The 23,121-nt window shown below is 46.2% G+C and overlaps 1 protein-coding gene across 1 annotated transcript in view; it reads left to right on the top strand.

Annotated features, from left to right (window-relative positions):
• Positions 1-23,121, top strand: part of pold1 (polymerase (DNA directed), delta 1, catalytic subunit) — a 232,159-nt gene that overhangs the window by 12,566 nt on the left and 196,472 nt on the right. The window contains exons 4-7 of the mRNA XM_078237250.1: positions 2,217-2,357; positions 8,702-8,827; positions 10,063-10,231; positions 16,673-16,793. Coding sequence (XP_078093376.1) covers positions 2,217-2,357; positions 8,702-8,827; positions 10,063-10,231; positions 16,673-16,793 — 557 coding nt within the window. The remainder of the gene's footprint in view (positions 1-2,216; positions 2,358-8,701; positions 8,828-10,062; positions 10,232-16,672; positions 16,794-23,121) is intronic.

Below are 23,121 nucleotides of genomic sequence, written 5' to 3' on the forward strand. Positions count from 1 at the left end.
ATTCTCTTCTGTTGATGTAGTGGGCCTATATCATGGCTTCATCTTCTCTGTGCAATTTAATGCCATAATATTTTGGTAAACTGCCTGTTCATTATCATATAGCTGTTTGTGGGATTTTTTTTTATTTCTTCAGGGGCTGTGGGCACCACTGGCTGGGTCAGCGTTTGCTGCTCATTCCTAGTTGCCCTTGAACTGAATGATTTGTCCAGCTGTTTCTGAGCGAGATTAAGAGTTGACCACATTATTATGACTCTGGAGTCACATGTAGGCCAGAGCGGGTAAGGACGGCAGATTTCCGTCCCTGAAGGGACATTAGTGAACCAGATGGGTTTTTACAACAGCTGACAATGGTTTCATGCTTATCATCGGAGATTTTTTAAAATTTAATTCAAATTTCACCATCTGCTGTGGGGAGATTCGAACCCGCATCCCCAGAGCATTACCCTGGGTCTCTGGATTACCAGTCCAGTGACAATACCGCTATGCCACCGCCCCCTCCTTACTGTGTTTCTTACATGACAGCAGTGACTACACGTCAAAAATGACCTAACTGGCTGTAAAATGATCTGGGGCATCCTGTGGGTGTGAAAGGGCAAGTATTTCTTTCATCTCCATCACTGTCGAAAGCCAGTCCCAAAGCATAGACATGCAAATAAACTGTATTTTAGGGGCTATTTTATTCGTAACGTTGCGGAGGTTTGCCCAGCAGCATGCTCACCTCCCAAGTCATAGAAACATCGTAACCAGAAGCAGGAAGAGGTCATTCGGCCCTTTGAGCCAGCTCCGCCATTCATTGTGATCATAGCCGATCATCAAATTCAATATCCTTGCTGATGTTGACCACTTAAGTTCTCGCTCAAACCTTTTGGGTCGGGCTCGGATCTGATCTCCATTTTAAATAGAAGCATTATCTTTCCACTCCCACTGAATGTTATCATTCCTGTAGGCAGTGCCATGCAAATTTCCTCGGTAGTCTCCTTCAACGTAGGCCATCTGTCTCGGGGATTTGCTAGTCTTCTGTACTTTTCACATAGCAGCCACCTACCCACTCAGTGACGTCAAAGCATATGCTTCTAGTTTCACGATAATTAGACAGTGAACCATTATTTTTCTGCCTGGGGAACCGCTAATTCTGCCATTTCCCCTTCAGTGGTTTCAGTTGTGTCAATGTTATCTTTCATTAAGAATTATCTTCCCCTCTTTGCTAATCTTTTGCCAGAGAATCTCAGAAAAATTCTGCACGAAGGCATCCTTTTGGCCCATCGATTCTGCTGAATAATAGGTTTATTTCTTCTGCTTGAATTCCTTTTACCAGATTCCTCTGTGCGCCTTTGTTTTGATGTGGAGATGCCGGCGTTGGACTGGGGTAAGCACACTAAGAAGTCTCACAACACCAGGTTAAAGTCCAACAGGCTTATGGCTTGTGCTACCAAATAAACCCGTTGGCCTTTAACCTGGTGTTGTGAGACTTCTTACTGTGCCTTTCTTTTGCCAGATTCCTCTGTGCGTCTTTCTTTCCCTTTACCAGATTCCTCTGCGCGTCTTTCTTTCCCTTTTACCAGATTCCTCTGTGCGTCTTTCTTTGAACCTGTCGGGAGTTTCTTATATATTCCTTCTAAATGTGAATCTTCCACTCTTTGTCCACTGTGCTTTTATTCTTCAACTCCATTTCATAAAAACATAAGGTATAAAAAAGTTTGTGTTTACATAGTGCGATTCGCAACCATTCCAATTCCAATCCTCTTCCTGTACCCAGTGGTGCACTAAGGCAGACTTTTGTCTGTCTCATAGCTAGTTATTCCTGGAATTAATCTGTCGCTGGAGGCTTGTATATCTTGAGGGGCACCACTCCACATCAAACATGGCTAACTGGGAGTCTCTACTGCTCTTACCACCTGCTCTTGGCGTGTTGGAAGGATTTTGTAGGCTGACACTCAACCCGTTTGGCCGCGATATGAAGGCACCTTCCTTGGCCATCAATTCCTGGGGTGGGACTCGAATCTGGAGCTTCTGGTTACTACCCACTGTGCCACGCGACTACCTCTTTCACGATAATTGGACATCCCAAAGCGCTTTGCAGCCAATTAAATATTTTTGGAGTGTACGTAATGTTGGGCACCCAGCAGCCAATTTGTGCGCAGCAAGCTCCCCCAAACAGCAGATGAGTTGAGCGCCTGTTGTTTCTTGATAATTGAATTTTTTCTGTTTTCTTGAAGGGTCCTATGTTGCTGGAATGCCTGGGAATAAACAGGGACCGGTTCCCGTTACCCGAATGTTTGGAATTACAATGGAAGGGAATAGTGTCTGCTGCCACGTACATGGATTCTTGCCCTACTTCTATGTTAAGGCACCACCTGGTGAGACTTTGTGAACCTTTACCATACTGGAGATTATTTTATAAGGATTTGCTATTCATGAAGTGGATTCTCATTCCACTTTAGTTGTCAAGTTTCGGTAATGACTACCTCACCATCAGATATAACACAATAGCATAAAATTTCACTCTATTTTGGACCTAAAATGCACTTTGAACCAGAACCTCAAAATTGTGCCAGTATAAATAGAAACGTAGAAGATAGGAGCAGGAGGAGGCCATCTGGCCCTTCGGGCCTGCTGCACCATTCATTACGATCATGGCTGATCATCCAACTCAATAGCCTATAGAAACATAGAAGATAGAAGAATTTTGCAAACCCATAGAACCCCTACAGTGAAGAAAGAGACCATCCAACCCATCGAGTCTGCACCGACTCTCTAAGAGCATCCCACCAGGCCCACCCCTCTGCCCGATCCCCGTAACCTCGCGCATTTACCACGGCCAATCACGTAATCTACTCACCTCTGGGCACTAAGGGACAATTTAGCATGGCCAATCCACCTAACCTAAACATCTTTGGACACTAAGGGGCAGTTTAGCATGGCTAATCCACCTAACCCGCACATCTTGGACAAATCAGCCATTCCTTTTCCATCTCTAAGTCTATTGTCTATTTATTTTGTTGATTGTAGCCAACTTATATTCAGCTTTTAATGAGAACATCATAGGGACCGGTATAGGTTTTTCTGCTTCATATCTTCTCTCTCGTTCCGAGAGGTCATTGCTGATCCTCTACCTCAGCTCCGCCTGACTATGCTCTCCCCATATTCATCGATTTCTTTAATGGACAAAGATGTGCCAATCTGTTTTGAATGCACTCCGTGGCTGAGAATGCAGACCTCTATGGGGTAGAAAGTGCCAAAGACTTGCCACCCTTTAGGTGAAGAGACTTCTTCTCATCTCAGTCCTAAACAGCTGACCCTTATTCTGGGTGTGTGATCCCGAGCTCTCGACTCTGGGGAACCACCCTCCCAGCATCTACCTTGTTATAATCCAGGTCAGAAACTCCAAGGTGTTTAATGAGGTGAGCCCAAGTCATAAGTTTTGCACTTTGAATTTTGGAACGGGTGAGCATAAGATGTTTCACTCCAGGCATGATTCAAAAGACCCACTAAGGAGTTTTTATCAAACAAATTCTAATTAAGAATACAGTTAACACATCGAAAATTAGCAATAACTTTTATAACAATTGTTTATTGTTTATTTATTTGTTAGTCACAAGTATGCTTGCATTCGCACTGTGATGAACTTACTGTGAAAATCTCCGAGTTGCCACACTCTGGCGCCTGTTCGGGTACACTGAGGGAGAATTTAGCACGGCCAATGCACCCTAACCTGCACATCTTTGGAGTGTGGGAGCACACGGAGGAAACCCACGCAGACACGGGGAGAATGTGCAAAGTCCACACAGGCAGTGACCCCAGGTCGGGAATCGAACCTGGGTCCCTGGCGCTGTGACGCAGCAGTGCTAACCACTGTGCCGCCGTGCTGCCCCATTTATTAATTACAACCGTGATATTGTATAAACTTTAACAGCTGCAAATACTGTTCCAACACAACATTCTTAACAACATACACCCCATTTTGGGTTTAGCACAGAAAAAATTCATGCTCACGTGATGCTGGATCTTGCAGCTTTGCAACACCTGCTGTGAATTAGCCCTTCGGATGGAGAATTGAAACTCTGACTTTCCCCGTCCTTGAGCTCCTAGCACACCTCTGGTAGACCCACTGCCTCCAGCTCGCAAACCACCAACAGCAACATTTTCACTCCAGCGAGACGAGAAAGACTGCTTCCATCTAGCCAGCAGAGTTTCTAATACCAGGGAGAGAGAGAGAGACCGAAACGCTCTCCGCAGTCTGGAATCCAGCCGTTTCTAACCAAAACTGAAAGTAACTCTGGATTCCCCTGTGAATAAAAACAAACTGTCCAAAACACCTGACCTGCCAAACTGTCGTAAATCAACAATTCAAAAAGGTCGTAAACTCCAGGAGAGTGCATTAGGCCCAAATTGAAAATAAACAGCAAGCCTGTTATATGAATCTAACAACAATAAAAGGACATCAGTTCAGACAGCTCGGCAACCAACACAAAAGGCCAGGCCCTCTTAAAAGAACTGCAGAGAAACAAAGGCGCCTTTGTGCTATTAAAGGCACAATAAGGTCACACCCTGAAGAATGGCAAAGAGATGGCCCATCTTCTAAATTTTAGGAACCTGCACTTAATCTACTTTGGGACTGGTGTAAATGTGACATTTGGGATGCATCAGTGCCTCAAGAATGTCCCATTTGGAAGATATTCCTGGGTTAAATCATATTTTCTATTGGTCTCCTCTTCGGGGTTGGTTCTGTCCCTTTCCCAACAGCATGCCGCATTCTGTTGACTCTACTGTTTCATTTGATTTATTATTGTCACATGTGTTGTGACAATACATATGACAATAATTGTGGGATACAGTGAAAAGTATTGTTTCTTGCGCGCTATACAGGTAAAGCATACCGTTCACACAGAAGGAAGCGAGTGAGTGCAGAATGTAGTATTAACCGTCATAGCTAGGGTGCAAAGACAGATCAACTTAGTGCAAGGTAGGTCCATTCAAAAGTCTGGTGGCATTAGGGAAGAAGTTGTTCTCGAGTCAGTTGGGACGTGACCTCAGACTTTTGTATCTTTTTCCCAACGGAAGAAGGTGGAAGAGAGAATGTCCGGGGTGTGTGGCGTCCTTAATTATGCTGGCTGCTTTGCCGAGGCAGCGGGAAGTGTAGACAGAGTCAATGGATGGGAGGCTGGTTTGCGTGATGGTTTGGGCTACATTCACAACCTTTTGTAGTTCCGTGCGGTCTTGGGCAGAGCACAAGCTGTGATACAACCAGAAAGAATGCTTTCTATAGTGCATCTGTAAAAGTTGATGAGCGTTGTAGCTGACATGCCAAATTTCCTTGGCCTTCTGAGAAAGTAGAGGCGTTGGTGGGCTTTCTTAACTATAGTGTTGGCACGGGGGGACCAGGACAGGTTGTTGGTGATTCAGACACCTAAAACCTTGAAGCTCTTGACCATTTCTACTTTGACCCCGTTGATATAGACATTTCATTCTCCTCTTCATGTTCAGATCTCTCCCCTTCCCTACAGCATGCCACATTTTGTTGGCTTGAGAATTTGACTTAAAAAGGCGTATTTATAGAATAGTACAGCATATGGCCCATTGGGTCTGATCCAAAATATTTGAAGAGTAGTCCAGCTAATCCCTCTTCCCAGCTCTTCCTGCATATCTCTGCAATTTCTTTTAATCCTCAATTCCTCTTTTATAAGCTCCTGTTCAATCTCCTTCCCCACTTGATCTCACGATGCTAGCAAGGCCACATTTATTGGCCATCCCGAGTTGCCCCGGGAGCATTAAGATAAAGGCAAATTATTGCGGATGCTGGAATCTGATACAAAAACAGAAAATGCTGGAAAATCGCACCAGGCCTGACAGCATCTGTGGAGAGAGAACAGAGCCAACGTTTCGAGTCTGGATGACTCTTTGTTAGAGCGCTGATGCTGTCAGATCTGCCGAGATCGTCCAGCATTTTCTGCTTTTTTGCCCTGAGAACATGGTGGCTTCCTGGGCCACTTTAGCAGGCATTGATAGCCTGTTACCCGCTGGGAAGGCTGGAACCAAATACATGGCAAAGACACTAACATCGAGAGAGCTGAACCCTGCATAAGCCTCTGTTTGAACTTGGATGTGTTGTTCAGTGTCAAAGCTACAAAGGCTGTGCTACTTGGCACTGCTTGAGTGAATAAATATTTGAAGTGTCATAGAGGTTTACAGCATGTCGCCCAACTTGTCAATGCCGCCCTTTTTTTTTAAACCCCTAAGCTAGTCCCAATTGCCCGCGTTTGGCCCATATCCCTCCGTACCCATCTTACCCATGTAACTGTCTAAATGCTTTTAAAAGACAAAATTGTACCCGCCTCTACTAAGTGCTTCTTGAGTTAAAAGTATTTTGTGATCATAGAATGATAGAATCCTTACAGTGCAGAAAGAGGTCATTCAGTCCATTGAGTTTTTAAAATTCATTCCTGAGACATGCGCGTCGCTGGTTGGCCAGCATTTATTGCCCATCCCTAGTTGCCCCTTGAGAAGGTGGTGGTGAGCTACCTTCTTGAATCGCTGCAGTCCATGTGCTGTAGTTTGACCCACAATGCCCTTAGGGAGGGAATTCCAGGATTTTGACCCAGCGACTGCGAAGGAACGGCCGATATATTTCCTAGTTAGGATGGTGAGTGGCTTGAAGGGGAACTTGCAGGTGGTAGTGTTCCCATTTATTTGCTACCCTTGTCCTTCTAGATGGAAGTGGTCATGGGTTTGGAAGGTGCTGTCTAAGGATCTTTGGTGAATTGCTGCAGTGCATCTTGTAGATAGTACACACTGCTGCTACTGAGCGTCGGTGGTGGAGGGAGTGTATGTTTGTAGATGTGGTGCCAATCAAGCGGGGCTGCTTTGTCCTGGATGGTGTCAAGCTTCTTGAGTGTTGTTGGAGCTGCACCCATCCAGGCAAGTGGGGAGAATTCCATCAACTCCTGACCTGTGCCTTGTAGATGGTGGATAGGCTCTGGGGATTCAGGAGGTGAGTTACTTGCTGCAGTATTCCTGGCTTCTGACCTGCTGCACCAACTCTATAAGAGTTTTAACAACACCAGGTTAAAGTCCAACAGGTTTATTTGGTAGCAAATGCCATTAGCTTTCGGAGCGCTGCTCCTTCGTCAGATGGAGTGGAAATCTGCTCTCAAACAGGGCACAGAGACACAAAATCAAGTTACAGAATACTGATTAGAATGCGAATCTCTACAGCCAACCAGGTCTTAAAGATACAGACAATGTGAGTGGAGAGAGCATTAAGCAAAGGTTAAAGAGATGTGTATTGTCTCCAGATAGGACAGCCAGTGAGATTCTGCAAGTCCAGGAGGCAAGCTGTGGGGGTTACTGTTAGTGTGACATAAACTCAACATCCCGGTTTAGGCCGTCCTCATGTGTGCGGAACTTGGCTATCAGTTTCTGCTCAGCGACTCTGCTCAACTCTCTGCCTCATTTTTTCTCTGGAGGCCAACGCATCAACTCTATGACAGAGCATCCCACCCAAGCCCTATCCTCGCAACCCCACGTATTTACCCTCACCCACACATCCTGTGACGCGAAGGGACAAGTAAGAAATCTCACATCATCAGGTTAAAGTCCAACCGGGTTATTTGGAATCAAGAGCTTTCGCAGCGCTGCTCGTTCATCAGGTCACTCACCTGATGAAGGAACATAGAGTCATAGAGGTTTACAGCATGGAAACAGGCCCTTCGGCCCAACTTGTCCATGCCGCCCTTTTTTTTAAACCCCAAAGCTAATCCCAACTGCCCGCATTTGGCCCATATCCCTCTATACCCATCGTACCCATGTAACTATCTAAATGCTTTTTAAAAGATAAAATTGTACCTGCTTCTACTACTACCTCTGGCAGCTTGTTCCAGACACTCACCACCCTCAGTGTGAAAAAATTGCCCCTCTGGACACTTTTGTATCTCTCCCCTCTCACCTTAAACCTATGCCCTCTAGTTGTAGACTCCTCTACCTTTGGGAAAAGATATTGACTATCTATTTTGTCTATACCCCTCATTATTTTATAGACCTCTATAAGGTCACCCCGTCAGCCTCCTATGCTCCAGAGAAAAAAGTCCCAGTCTATTCAGCCTCTCCTTATAACTCAATCCATCAAGTCCCGGTAGCATCCTAGTAAATCTTTTCTGCACTCTTTCTAGTTTAATAATATCCTTTCTATAATAGGGTGACCAGCGCTCCGAAAGCTCGTGATTCCAAATAAACCTTTTGGACTTTAACCTGGTGTTGTGAGACTTCTTACTGTGCCCACCCCAATCCAACATTGGCACCTCCACATCATGTCTAAGGCACAATTTACCGTGGCCAATCCACCTAACGTACACAACGTGGGACACTAAGAGACAATTGAGCATGGCTAATTCCCCCTAACCTATACATCTTTGGACATTAAGGGGCAATTTAGCCTGGCCAATCCACCGAACCTGCACATCTTTGGTCTGTGGGAGGAAACTGGAGCACCTGGAGGAAACCCACGCAGACACGGGGAGAATGTGCAAACTCCACACACGCAGTGACTCGAGGCCGGAATTGAACCCGGGTCCCTGGCGCTGTGAGGCAGCAGTGCTAACCACTGTGCCACCATGGTGATATGTCTTGCTGCTCTGGACCCTCTGAGCAGTCACTTTTGTGTTACTGTTTGGTTTTATTCACCATGAAATGTAATTCCTCTCAACAGGTTTTGGTTCAGAGCACCTCTATCATTTTCAACGGGAGCTGAATGTAATTGTGATTAAGGACATGAGATCGAATAAGGGCAACATCACTCAAGCGGTTCTGGCTGTTGATATCTGTCTGAAGGAAAGTAAGTGTCAAATTCATTTGTGTGGCTCCTGCAGTTCCCTCCCATGGAATGGTTGGAGAAAGCTGGGAGAAGGACCAAAGCAAGAAATGCCGTGATGGTCAAAAATAGTAGGATAGATCATGAGGCAAACTAGAAAGTCTTTCGGAACTTGTAAGAAAGAAGCTATGGATGGTTTGAGGAAGAGGACTGTGCGGTACTTTGGTTTCCAGATCCGAGAAGAATGAATTCTAGTTGGAGATGGCTTGATGTGAAATAAAACGGAAAATGCTGGAAAGCTTTCATATGTGGGTGTCAAGTGATCAGATAACTGGCCTCCATGAGGACCCGTGCAGTTGAATAGCCCAGGACACTTTACAACGGCTTGCATTTATTATGGCGTGTTACCTAGTTTTGCAAGGAAGTAAGTTGTAAATAACTCAGGAAGCCCGCCTGGAAAGCAACATAGTTTATTTGCAAAATGCAAAGTACACCACTACCGTGGTGTCCACGCACTCGTTCCTACTTGGGACAAGCAGTTCTGCAGGCCCAGTCTTGGGTTTTTAAAAAATTCATTCTTGGGACATGGGCGTCGCTGGCTAGGCCAACATTTATTGCCCATCCCTAGTTGCCGCTTGAGAAGGTGGTGGTGAGCTGCCTTCTCAAGGGCAACTAGGGATGAGCAACTAGGGAATTGCTGCAATCCGGGTGCTGTGGGTTGACCCACAATGCCGTTAGGGAGGGAATTCTAGGATCTTGACCTAGCGATTGGGAAGGAACGGTGATATGCTCCCAAGTCAGGATGGTGAGTGGCTTGGAGGGGAACTTGCAGGTGGTGGTGTTCTCATGTGTCTGCTGCCCTTGTCCTAGGTGGAAGTGGTCGTGGGATTGGAAGGTGTTGTCTAAGGATCTTTGGTGAATTGCTGCAGTGCATCTTGTAGATAGTACACACTGCTGCTACTGAGCGTCGGTGGTGGGTAACAGGCTTAGTTATTGAGTTGCAGTTGGGCAAGCCACTGCGTTGTTACCAGGAGAACTCTTACTCAACAATCTCCAGAGGGAGATCAATCAGTCGTTCACTGTGGATCTCGTGGGGGTCATCACAGAAGGCCACTTTGACAATGCACCGGAGAGATGGCTGCTTCAAAGGGGATGTCCCGAGCAAGGTTAACTATGTTGAGGAAAGGCAGAAAGAAAATCAATATGTTTCGACATTCATGAGGGCATGTTTTCAGGAGGTGAATGATGTGTAATTACAGATATGTACGGCTATGGAGGAAACACTAAGACGCCGTTTCTGAAGATTACAATGGCATTACCTCGTTTAATCGCCCCTGCTAAACGCCTGCTCGAGCAAGGATTCCGCTTTGGATCGACCCCAATGTGTAACTATCAGTCATATGAGGCCAACATTGACTTTGAAATCAGGTATTTACTGCTATTTATGTATGTATTAAAGAATGCAGAGTGTGTTTGCATTTATGTAACATCTTTCACAATCTCAGGACATCCTAAAGCACATTACAACCAATGAAGTACTTTTGGAGTGTAGTCACTGTTGTAATGTAGGAAACATTTTGATTTGATTTATTATTGTCACACATATTGGGATACAATCTAAAACATTGCTTCTTGCGCGCGATTCAGACAAAGCATACCGTTGATAGAGTACATAGGGGAGAAGGAAAGGAGAGAGTGCAGAATGTAGTGTTGCAGTTACAGATAGGGTGAAGAGAAAGATCAGCTCGATATGTGGTAGGTCCATCCAAAAGTCTGATGGCAACAGGTAAGAAGCTGTTCTTGAGGGCGGCACGGTGGCACAGTGGTTGGCACTTCTGCCTCCCAGCGCCAAGGACCTGGGTTCGATTCCCAACTTGGGTCACCGTCTGTGTGGAGTTTGCACATTCTCCCCGTGTCTGCGTGGATTTTCTCCGGGTGCTGCGGTTTCCTCCCACAGTCCAAAGATGTGCGGGTTAGGTTGATTGGACATGCTAAATTAACCCTTAATGTCCCGAGATGTGATAGGCTGGAGGGATTAGCAGGGTAACTAAGCAGGGATAGGGCCTGGGTGGGGTTGTTGTCGGTGCAGACTCGATGGGCCAAATGGCCGCCTCCTGCTCTGTAGGGTTTCTGTAGAGTCGGTTGGTACGTGACCTTAGGCTTTTGTATCTTTCTTCCGACGGAAGAAGGTGGAAGAGAGAATGTCCGGGGTGTGTGGGGTCCTTAATTATGCTGGCTGCTTTCCCGAGGCAGCGGGAAGTGTAGACAGAATCAATGGATGGGAGGCCATGACATGACAGCCAATTTGCACACAGCAAGATCCCACAAACAGCAATGAAAGAAATAACCAGCTTTTGTTTTTTAGGTGGTGGTGGTTGAAAGATCAGAGTTGACCCAGGACTTCAGGGAGACCTCCCCTTCTCTTTGAATAGTGCCATGGGCCTTTTCTGGGTGCACTTGAGAGGGCAGATGAGTCTTGGTTTAACATCTTATCTGAAAGACGCCACCTCCGACAGTATAGTGCTCCACTGCGCATGTCCGAATATCCCTGAAGGCAGCAGGACAGGCAGATAAGATGGTTAAGAAGGCTTATGAGATACTTGCCTTTATTAGCCGAGGCATATAAGATGGAGCTGTATAAAACGCTCTTTAGGCCACAGCTAGAGCACTGTGTGCTGTTTTGGTCAACACTAGAGGAAGGATGTGATTGCAGTAGAGAGGCTGCAGAGGAGATTCACAAGGATGTGGTCTGGGCTGGAGTGTTTCAGCTATGAAGAGTGGCTGGTTAGGCTGGGGTTGTTTTCTTTAGAGCAGTGAAGGCCGAGGGGGGGGACCTGACTGTGGCGTACAAAATGATGAGGAACATAGAGTAGAATCTTTCCCCCTTTGTAAATAACCAGGGGGCACAGATTTAAGGTTCGGGGCAGGAGATTTAGAGGGGATTTGGGGAAACACTTGCTCACCCAGAGGGTGGTGGCAATCTGAAACTCAGTGTCTGAAAGGATGGTGGGGGTGGGAACCCTTAACGTTTAAGAAGCATTTAGATGAGCACTTGAAATACCATAGCAGACAGGGCTATGGAGCAAGTGCTGGCAAATGGGATTCGAATAGATAGGTGTTTGACGGCCAGCACCAACATGATGGGCCAAGGGGTCTATTTCTGCGTTGTAAAACTATGGCTCTATGACACAGCATGGCATTGGGAGTGTCAGCCTGGATTATATGTCAGATCACTGGCATGGGGCTTGAAACCACAATCTCCTGACTCGGTTCATGATGCTGAACTGAACCATGGCCAACAAATAGTCAGGAGCTTGTTTCCCAGAATCACGGAACTGTTACAGCACAGAAAGTGGCCATTCGGCCCATCATACCTGCAATGGCTCTCCAAATGAGCAATCCATCTTATGCCATTTCCTTACCTTCTCCCCACAACTCTGCGTGTTCTTCCATCTCACGTAACTATCTAATTCCCATTTGAATGCCTCAATGGAACCTGCCTCCACCACACTTCTAGGCAGCGCATTGCAGATCCTAACCACTTGTTGCATCAAATTGTTTTTCTTTGTGACCCCGTTGCTCAGTTATCTTCACTCTGTGCTCTTTCATTCTCATCTCTTCCATGAGTGGGAACAGTTTCACCTCATCTATTCTGTCCAGACCTTTCACTTTTCTGGATACCTTTATCCGAACTCCTTCCAAGGAAATCACACCTAACTTGGTCAATCTGGCTTTGTTACTTAAGTTTCAATTCCTAGAGCTATTCTTGTGAACCTTTTCTACGCTCTCTGCAATGTCTTCATTAAATCCTTCCAAACGTTGTGGCAGTCACAACTGGGTGCAATACTCCAGTTGTGGCCAAACCAATATCTTGTACAAGTCCAACATAACCCTTCCATGCTCTCGTACTCAATGCCCCTATTTGTAAAGCCTTGGATACGGAATGCTTTTTCAACCGTGCTGTCAACCTGCCCTGCTACTTGCAATGCCTTATGCACAGATATAGCCAGGTCCTGTTGCTCCTGCACCTACTTGTACCCTTTACCAGCCTCCCATCCATTGACTCCGCCTATACTTCCCACTGCCTCAGAAAAGCAGCCAGCATAATTAAGGACCCCCCTCCGCACCCCGGACACACTCTCTTCCACCTTTTTCCATCGGGAAAAACGATACAAAAGTCTGAGGTCACGTATCAATCGACTCAAGGACAGCTTCTTCCCTGCTGCCATCAGACTTTTGAATGGACCTATCATATATTAAGTTGATCTTTCTCTACACACTAGCTATGATTGTAACACTACACTCTGCACCGTCTCCTTTCCTTCTCCCCTATGTACTCTATGAACAGTATGCTTTGTCCGTATAGCGCGCAAGAAACAGCACTTCTTTCACTGTAACCCAATAGAATCCCTACAGTACAGAAGGTCATTCAGCCTCCATCGACAACAGTCCCACCCTATCCCCGTAACCCCACATATTTACCCTGCTAATCCCCCTGACACTAGGGTCAATTTAGCATGGCCAATCAACCTAACCTGCACATCTTTGGGATTGTGGGAGGAAACCAGAGCACCCGGAGGAAACCCACGCAGACACGGGGGAGAACGTGCAAACTCCACACAGACAGTGACCCAAGCCAGGAATCGAACGATACATGGGACGATAAATCAAATTAAATTATCTTAAACCGTCTCCAAATTCAGTTTGGTAGGATGAACTACTTTGCACTTATCCACATTAAATGTCATCTTCCACTTTCTTCCGTGAACCTTTTGATTTGAGCGAGGAAGTATGATAGTCTAAATCTGATTTGATTTATTATTGTCACATGTATTAGCATACAGTGAAAAGTATTGTTTCTTGTGCGCTGTACAGGCAAAACATACCGTTCATAGAGAAGGAAAGGAGAGAGTGCAGGACATAGTGTTGCAGTTGTAGCTTGCCTGTTTGAAATGCGCTATGTCCTGTTGCTTGTAGTGTTGGGCTTTTGCCAATAGGGGCTGTCTGTGAGCCGCAGAAATGGCCCAAGTCCCACTAGTGACAAAATGAGTGCACCCACACCCTCTGCACACAGCACAGATTGTTTAAATAGCGCCAATCGTGTGCCACAACTATAATCAATGACAGAAGCTCTGCTCATAATATAATGCTGACTATCTCAGGTAGTTCAATAATGCCTTTGCACTTCATTAACTCCCTATATTTATACTGATCTATCTAAGCAGCTCCGCTGATTTCAGGCAAGATTTCAGGCTTTAGACAATTAGCTGGGCTGTTTGGCCTGCTCTGTTAGCTGTTTTTCTTGGAAGGAGTTTGGATAAAGGTATCCAGAAGAGTGAGAGGTCTGGGCAGAATAGGTGGGGGTGAAACTGTTCCCACTCGTGGAAGAGATGAGAATGAAAGAGTACAGAGTTTAGATAACTAAGCAACGGGGTCACAAAAACATTTTGATGCAACAAGTGGTTAGGATCTTTGGTTTGATTTATTATTGTCACATGTATTAGTATACAGTGAAAAGCAGTTCCTTGCACGCTATACAGACAAAGCATACCGTTCATAGAGAAGGAAAGGAGCGAGTGCAGAATGTAGTATTACAGTCATAGCTAGGTGTGTAGAGAAAGATCAACTTAATGCAAGGTAGGCCCATTCAGAAGTCTGACAGCAGCAGGGAAGAAGCTGTTCTTGAGTCGGTTGGTACGTGACCTCAGACTTTGTATCTTTTTCCCGATGGAAGAAGGTGGAAGAGAGAATGTCCGGGGTGTGTGGGGGTCCTTGATTATGCCGGCTGCTTTGCCGAGGCAGCGGGAAGTGTAGACAGAGTCAATGGATGGGAGGCTGGTTTGCTTGATGGATTGGGCTACATTCACGATCTTTTGTAGTTCCTTGTGGTCTTGGGCAGAGCAGGAGCCATACCAAGCTGTGATACAACCAGAAAGAATGCTTTCTATGGTGCATCTGTAAAAGTTGCTGAGAATCGTAGCTGACATGCCAAATTTCCTTAGCCTTCTGAGAAAGTAGAGGCATTGGTGGGCTTTCTGGGTGGGCTGGAAAGAGTGCAGAGGAGATTTACCAGGATGCTGCCTGGTTTGGAGTGTCGGTCTTATGAGGAAAGGTTGAGGGAGCTGGGGCTGTTCTCTCTGGAGCGGAGGAGATTGAGGGGAGACTTAATAGAGGTTTATAAAATGATGAAGGGGATAGATCGAGTGAACGTTCAAAGACTATTTCCTCGGGTGGATGGAGCTATTACAAGGGGGCATAACTATAGGGTTCATGGTGGGAGATATAGGAAGGATATCAGAGGTAGGTTCTTCACGCAGAGAGTGGTTGGGGTGTGGAATGGACTGCCTGCAGTGATAGTGGAGTCAGACACTTTAGGAACATTTAAGCGGTTATTGGATAGGCACATGGAGCACACCAGGATGGTAGGGAGTGGGATAGCTTGATCTTGGTTTCAGATGAAGGTCGGCACCACATCGTGGGCCGAAGGGCCTGTTCTGTGCTGTAATGTTCTATGTTCTATGTTCTTAACTACAGTGTTGGCATGGGGGGACCAGGACAGGTTGTTGGTGATCTGGACACCTAAAAACTTGAAACTCTCGACCCTTTCTACTTTGGCCCCGTTGATGTAGACAGGGGCATGTTCTCCTTTACACTTCCAGAAGTTGATGACAATCTCCTTCGTTTTGTTGACATCGAGGAAGAGATTATCTGCAATGCACTGCCTGGAAGTGTGGTGGAGGCAGGTTCCACTGAGGCATTCAGAAGGGAATTAGATAGTTACGTGAGAAGGAAGAATGCACAGAGTCGTGGGGAGAAGGTAGGGAAATGGCATAAGATGGATTGCTCATTTGGAGAACCATTGAAGGTATGATGGGCCGAATGACCACTTTCTGTGCTGTAACAGTTCTGTGATTCTGTGAAACAAGCTCCTGACTACTTGTTGGCCATTGTTCAGTTCAACATCATGAACTGTTCCGCTCTGAAGTGCGATGAGATTGCACGCAAAACGACTAACTGTTCGGATGTCCCTCTCTTGTGTTCCTTGTTCGCTGAAATTTGGCTATTTATCAGTGTTGTAGAGGCCACTGCTGCGAGGGAACTTCAGATATTCTGTGCCATAGAATCCTACAGTGCAGAAGGAGGCCATTCGGCCCATCGAGTCTGCACCAACCACAATCCCACCCAGGCCCTGTGCCCACAACCCCATGCACTTATCCTAGTTAGTCCCCTGACATGAAAGGACAACTTACCATGGCCAATCAACCTAACCCGCACATCTTTGGACCGTGGGAGGAAACCGGAGCACCCGGAGGAAATCCCCGCAGACACGAGGGAGAATGGGCAAACTTCACACAGACAGTGACCCGAGCTGGGAATCGAACCAGGGTCCCTGGCGCTGTGAGGCAGCAGTGCTAACCCACTGTGCCACCGTGCCGCCCCCACTGTGCCGCATTCATGCCTGCTTTCGGAAGAGATGTTGGATCCATTTGGTTTTTTTAAAGTTTAAAAAAAAAGTAAAGATTATTTATTAGTCACAAGTAAGCTGACATTAACACTGCAATGAAGTTACTGTGAAAATCCCCTAGTCGCCACACTCCGGCGCCTGTTCAGGTACACTGAGGGAGAATTTAGCACGGCCAATGCACCCTAACCAGCATGTCTTTTAACCACATTTGGTGGGAAAATGGTGTTAACACAAAAGCACCCATTACTGCGCTTGGTATTCCACAAGCCTGAAGGGGTTTTCCATTGAGTCGGGTAGACCCTGAACCCACAGTGTGTGGAAGGGCACTGTTTTAAAAAAAAGATTGAGTATAATTTTTCCTTTAAATGTTGCATTTTTCTCCCCTTCCTGCAATATTTTGATAGATTCATGGTGGACAGTGATGTCATTGGCTGTAACTGGATAGAATTGCCTGCTGGAAAGTACTTGTTAAGGGAAGAACAGACAACAGGAAACTCTACCGCATCAAGGGACAATCCCAGAAAGGTGTGTTTGACCAAAGGCTAGTTGGGTTGGATTTTTAGAGGATAGTAGAACCTTGTGTTTTTTTTTGTTAGTGTGACATGGGCGTCACTGGGTTGGGCCAACATTTATTGCCCATCCCCAGTTGCCCGAGGTCAGTTGAGAGTCAACCACATTGCTGTGGCTCCTGGGTTGGGTGTGGATGTGTTTGGTGGATTTTGATTGAAGCTCCTTCTAAACTGCTCCTTCTAAACATTACAAGGATGGGTACAGAATGGGGCAAATGTCACATAAAGCTCATGCACTTCAAGTACAGACCCTTAAAGTGAGATTGGGGTTTTTTTTTGATTCATTCTTGGGATGTGGGCGTCGCTGACTGGGCCAGGATTTATTGCCCACTTTGCTGTGGCTCTGGAATCACGTGTGGGCCCAGACCAGGTAAGGATGGCAGATTCCCTTCTTGACAATCAACAATGGTATCACGGTCACCAGTAGAGTAGGTTCTTAATTCCAGATAATTTTTTAAAAATTGAATTCAAATTCCACCATCTGCTGTGGCGGGATTCGAACCCGAGTTCCCAGAACATTAGCTGATTAATAGTCGAGTGATAATACCGCTAGGCTGTTGCCTCCCCTCAAGGTATTTTCCTTGCCTCAAGCAGTAATTAAGACCATAAGACCATAAGACATAGGAGCGGAAGTAAGGCCATTCGGCCCATCGAGTCCACTCCACCATTCAATCATGGTTGATTTCAACTCCATTTACCCGCTCTCTCCCCATAGCCCTTAATTCCTCGAGAAATCAAGAATTTATCAATTTCTGTCTTGAAGACGCTCAACGTCTCGGCCTCCACAGCCCTCTGTGGCAATGAATTCCACAGACCCACCACTCTCTGGCTGAAGAAATTTCTCCTCATCTCTGTTCTAAAGTGACTCCCTTTTATTCTAAGGCTGTGCCCCCGCGTCCTAGTCTCCCCTGTTAATGGAAACAACTTCCCTACGTCCATCCTATCTAAGCCGTTCATTATCTTGTAAGTTTCTATCAGATCTCCCCTCAACCTCCTAAACTCCAATGAATATAATCCCACGATCCTCAGACGTTCATCGTATGTCAGGCCTACCATTCCTGGGATCATCCGTGTGAATCTCCGCTGGACCCGCTCCAGTGCCAGTATGTCCTTCCTGAGGTGTGGGGCCCAAAATTGCTCACAGTACTCCAAATGGGGCCTAACCAGTGCTTTATAAAGCCTCAGAAGTACATCCCTGCTTTTGTATTCCAAGCCTCTTGAGATAAATGACAACATTACATTTGCTTTCTTAATTACGGACTCAACCTGCAAGTTTACCTTTAGAGAATCCTGGACTAGGACTCCCAAGTCCCTTTGCACTTTAGCATTATGAATTTTGTCACCGTTTAGAAAATAGTCCATGCCTCTATTCTTTTTTCCAAAGTGTACGACCTCGCACTTGCCCACGTTGAATTTCATCAGCCACTTCTTGGACCACTCTCCTAAACTGTCTAAATCTTTCTGCAGCCTCCCCACCTCCTCAATACTACCTGCCCCTCCACCTATCTTTGTATCATCGGCAAACTTGGCCAGAATGCTCCCAGTCCCGTCATCTAGATCGTTAATATATAAAGAGAACAGCTGTGGCCCCAACACTGAACCCTGCGGGACACCACTTGTCACCGGTTGCCATTCTGAGAAAGAACCTTTTATCCCAACTCTCTGCCTTCTGTCTGACAGCCAATCGTCAATCCATGTTAGTACCTTGCCTCGAATACCATGGGCCCTTATTTTACTCAGCAGTCTCCCGTGAGGCACCGTGAGGCACCTTGTCAAAGGTTCCAATTCCTGGAAGGATAGTCCTTCTGTTCGGGAGATGTCTTTGCAGAGCCTGTGGGTAAAGCTGGTTAAATACAGACCTTCTAATGTACAGCTTTGGGAAATGTGGGAATGTGTTGAATGTGACGTAATACGGCATCTGCTAGTCTTATGGCTAAACTGAACAAACATTTTCTCTCCGCAATATTCAGAAGAACTTGCATGTATATAGCCCAGATTTTGGGATCAATTCTCTGCAGCGGGACTTGAACCCACAACCTCGTGACTCAGAGTTGAGGGCCCTACTCTCTGAACCATGCCTGAAGTTGATCGAATCCGTTATTTTGGGCACTAAATAATATGGATGTGTGGATCGGGGCTGACTTAGATAATCATTCACCATAATGTCCAGAGTCATAGCTGCATACCACAGAGTTCTAGAGGCCAGGGGAACCGGACGGCCATTCAGTCCCTTGAACATGTTTGCCATTCGAGGAGACCTAACACTACACATGCACATCCTTCCCCGTATCCCTTTGTATTTTTGTTAACCAAAGCTATTATCGGTCTCGGGTATAAAATGAATAGTTCATCTCCCATCGATTGCCATTTGCAAAGGTAATTTCCAAACTTCTGCCCCCCCCCCCCTCCCCCCCCCATCTCCCTTTGTGGTTTCATGATTTCATTCCTGAGACGCCTATCTCTAATGTTAGACCACATCTAAAATCCTGTTCTCTTTAATTAATGTACATCTCAAGTTGTTGATGTTAATGGCTCTGAAGTTATAATTGGCTCGTTGGCAAACTTTCAAGCTCACAAAATTCAATGAGGCCAAACCAGAAAATTAGCTGTTGGTACACTGGTTAAACACTGCTGTCTCACAGCACAGGGACCCGGGTTCAATTTCGACCTTGGGTCACTGTCTGTGTGGAGTTTGCACGTTCTCCCCGTGTCTGCGTGGGGGGTTTCCTCCCGGGTGCTCCAGTCTCCTCCCACAAGTCCAAAGATGTGTGGATTAAAAGTTTGTTTATTATTCACAAGTAAGGCTTACATTAACACTGCAACGAAGTTACTGCGAAATTCCCCTGGTCGCCACACTCCGGCACCTGTTCAGGTCGAGGCACCCTAACCAGCACGTCTTTCAGAATGTGGGAGGAAACCGGAGCACCCGGAGGAAACCCACGCAGGCACGGGGAGAACGTGCAAACTCCACACAGACAGTGACCCAAGCCGGGAATCGAACCTGGGTCCCTGGCGCTGTGAGGCAGCAGTGCTAACCCACTGTGCCACCATGCCGCCCCCCAATTAGGTGGATTGGCTGTGCTAAATTGCCCCTTGTTAGGGGGAGCAGCAGGGTAAATACATGGGGTTACAGGGATAGGGCCTGGGTGGGATTGTTGGCGGTGCAGGCTCGATGGGCCGAATGGCCTCTTTCTGCACTGTCGGGATTCTCTGATATGCTGCTCTTTCTCCATCCTTGCTCTCCCCTTTTTTTGTGTGTGGCCTCTTGTTCGTGCTCTTGTTTCTTCAGTTGCATGTTGCCGGTTCAACTATCATAGCTTCTAATGAGTTTTGCATGTTTATGATGGTGGTTAAAACCCACAGTGGTTTGGAGATGCTCCTCTGTGTCATTTAGTTTTATGCTCCATTGAAATTCTGGGCTTCAGATCGTGACCAAAAAAGAAACCTTTGTTATAAGCCCACGTGCCTCCAGGCGCGCACTTTAGGAAGTGCTTTGTTCTTTTATGATATTGAAACAACAGGTTGAAAGAGGTTTTATTCCATTTTAATTCCCTAAATAGGTTGGTGCCTGAAGTAGTTGGAATGCCTGCCCATTTCATTCTCTCTCATCAAAGATAGAAGATACCAGTATCTATCAGCAAGTCAAGAAACCCTCTCTCTCTCTCTCTCTCTCTCTCTCTCCACAGACACTGCCTGACTTGAATTATCTGGTCTTCATTTTAGATTTCCAGCACCCGCAGTATTTTGCATTTTGTTTCATTTGCTCTTATGACTTTCAAGCCTTTTAAATCTCCCTTAGTTGAAAAAAAACAAGAACACAAAAGTCCACAGCTAGCAAAGGGGGGCTGTTGCATATTGTTTGCCCTTTTCCCACTCTCCTCCTGCTGGTCATGGAGAATCATAGCGACCCTCCAGTGCAGAAGGAGGCCATTCAGCCCATCGAGTCTGCACCGTCCACAATCCCACCCCAGGCCCTAACACCACACATTTACCCCGCTAATCCCTCTAACCTACACTTCCTGGGACAATAGGGGGCAATTTAAGAATGGCCAATCAACCTAACCTGCACATCTTTGGACTGTGGGAGGAAACCGGAGCACCCGGACGAAACACTCGCAGACACGGGGAGAATCATAGAAATCATAGAAACCCTACAGTGCAGAAGGAGGCCATTCGGCCCATCGAGTCTGCACTGACCACAATCCCACCCAGGCCCTACCCCCACATATTTTACCCGCTAATCCCTCTAACCTATGCATCTCAGGACTCTAAGGGGCAATTTTTAACCTGGCCAATCAACCTAACCCGCACATCTTTGGAATGTGCAGACTCCACACAGACAGTGTCACCGTGCCGCCCTCTTGTACCAACAGATTTCTGGAGCTTCACCGAGGTAATTGACCATTCTTTACCTGTGTGTACAGACAGTGATTGGTGGCTGTTTGACTATCATAGAATCTACAGTGCTGAAGGAGGCCATTTGGCCCATCGAGCCTGCACTGACAACAATCCCGCCCAGGTCCCATCCCCGTAACCCCACGTATTTACCCGTCTAATTCCCCTGACATTAAGGGGCAATTTACCATGCCCAATCGACCTAATCTGCACATCTTTGGACAATAAGGGGCAATTTAGCATGGCCAATCCACCGAACCTGCACACCTTTGGACACTAAGGGGCAATGTAGCATGGCCAATCCACCTAACCCTCACGTCTGTGGACACTAAGGGGCAATTTAGCATGGCCAATCCACCTAACCCTCACGTCTGTTTACACTAAGGGGCAATTTAGCATGGCCAATCCAACGAACCCGCACATCTTGGCACACAAGGGACAATTTATCATGGCCAATCGACCTAACCCGCACATCTTTGGAGTGTGGGAGGAAAGCTATGGCAGGTGAGAACCAAGAAACTATCATTATCACGAAAGAGGAAGTGTTGGGTAAGTTAATGGGGCTAAAGGTAGACAAGTCTCCTGGTCCTGATGGAATGCATCCCAGGGTACTAAAAGAGATGGCGGGAGAAATAGCAAATGCACGAGTGGTAATTTACCAAAATTCGCTGGACTCTGGGGTGGTTCCCGCAGATTGGAAAACAGCAAATGGGACGCCACTGTTTAAAAAAGGAGGTAGACAAAAGGCGGGTAACTATTTCCTGATTAACTTAACTTCTGTAGTCGGGAAAATGCTTGAATCTACCATCAAGGAAGAAATAGCGAGACATCTGGATATAAATTGTCCCATTGGGAAGACGCAGCATGGGTTCATGAAGGGCAGGTCATGTTTGACTAATTTGGTGGAATTCTTTGAGAACATTACATGTGCAGTGGACAATGGGGAACCTGTGGATGTGGTGTATCTGGATTTCCAGAAGGCATTTGACAAGGTGCCGCACCAAAGACTGCTGCATAAGATAAAGGTGCACGGTGTTACGGGTAATGTATTAGCATGGATAGAGGATTGGTTAATTAACAGAAAGCAAAGAGTGGGGGTAAATGGGTGTTTTTCTGGTTGGCGATCAGTGACTCGTGGTGTGCCTCAGGGATCAGTGTTGGGACCGCAATTGTTTATGATTTACATAGATGATTTGGAGTTGGGAACTAAGTGTAGTGTGTCAAAATTCGCAGATGACATTAAGATGGGTGGCAGAGCAAAGTGTGCGGAGGATGCTGAAAGTCTGCAAAGGGTTATAGGTAATGTACGTGAGTGGGCGAGGGTCTGGCAGATGGAGTACAATGTTGGTAAATGTGAGGTCATCCATTTTGGTCGGAATAACACCAAAATGGACTATTATTTAAATGGTAAAAAATTGCAGCATGCTGCTGTACAGAGGGACCTGGGAGTCCTTGTACAGGAATCTCAAAAGGTTGGTTTGCATGTGCAGCTGGTAATTAAGAAGGCAAATGGAATTTTGTCCTTCATTGCTAGAGGGATGGAGTTTTTAAAAAAGCGAGATTATGTTGCAGCTGTCTAAGGTGCTGGTGAGGCCACACCTGGAGTACTGTGTACAGCTTTGGTCTCCTTACTTGAGAAAGGATATACTGGCACTGGAGGGGGTGCAGAGGAGATTCACTCGGTTGATTCTGGAGTTGAGAGGGTTGGATGATGAGGAGAGACTGAGTAGCCTGGGGCTATACTCATTGGAATTCTGAAGAATGAGGGGAGATCTTATAGAAACATATAAGATTATGAAGGGAATAGATAAGATAGAAGCAGGGAAGTTGTTTCCACTGGTGGGTGAAACTAGAACTAGGGGGCATAGCCTGAAAATAAGGGAAGCAGT

The sequence above is a fragment of the Mustelus asterias genome, chromosome 21 (assembly GCF_964213995.1).
Source record: "Mustelus asterias chromosome 21, sMusAst1.hap1.1, whole genome shotgun sequence".
In the NCBI taxonomy this organism is placed as follows: domain Eukaryota; kingdom Metazoa; phylum Chordata; class Chondrichthyes; order Carcharhiniformes; family Triakidae; genus Mustelus; species Mustelus asterias.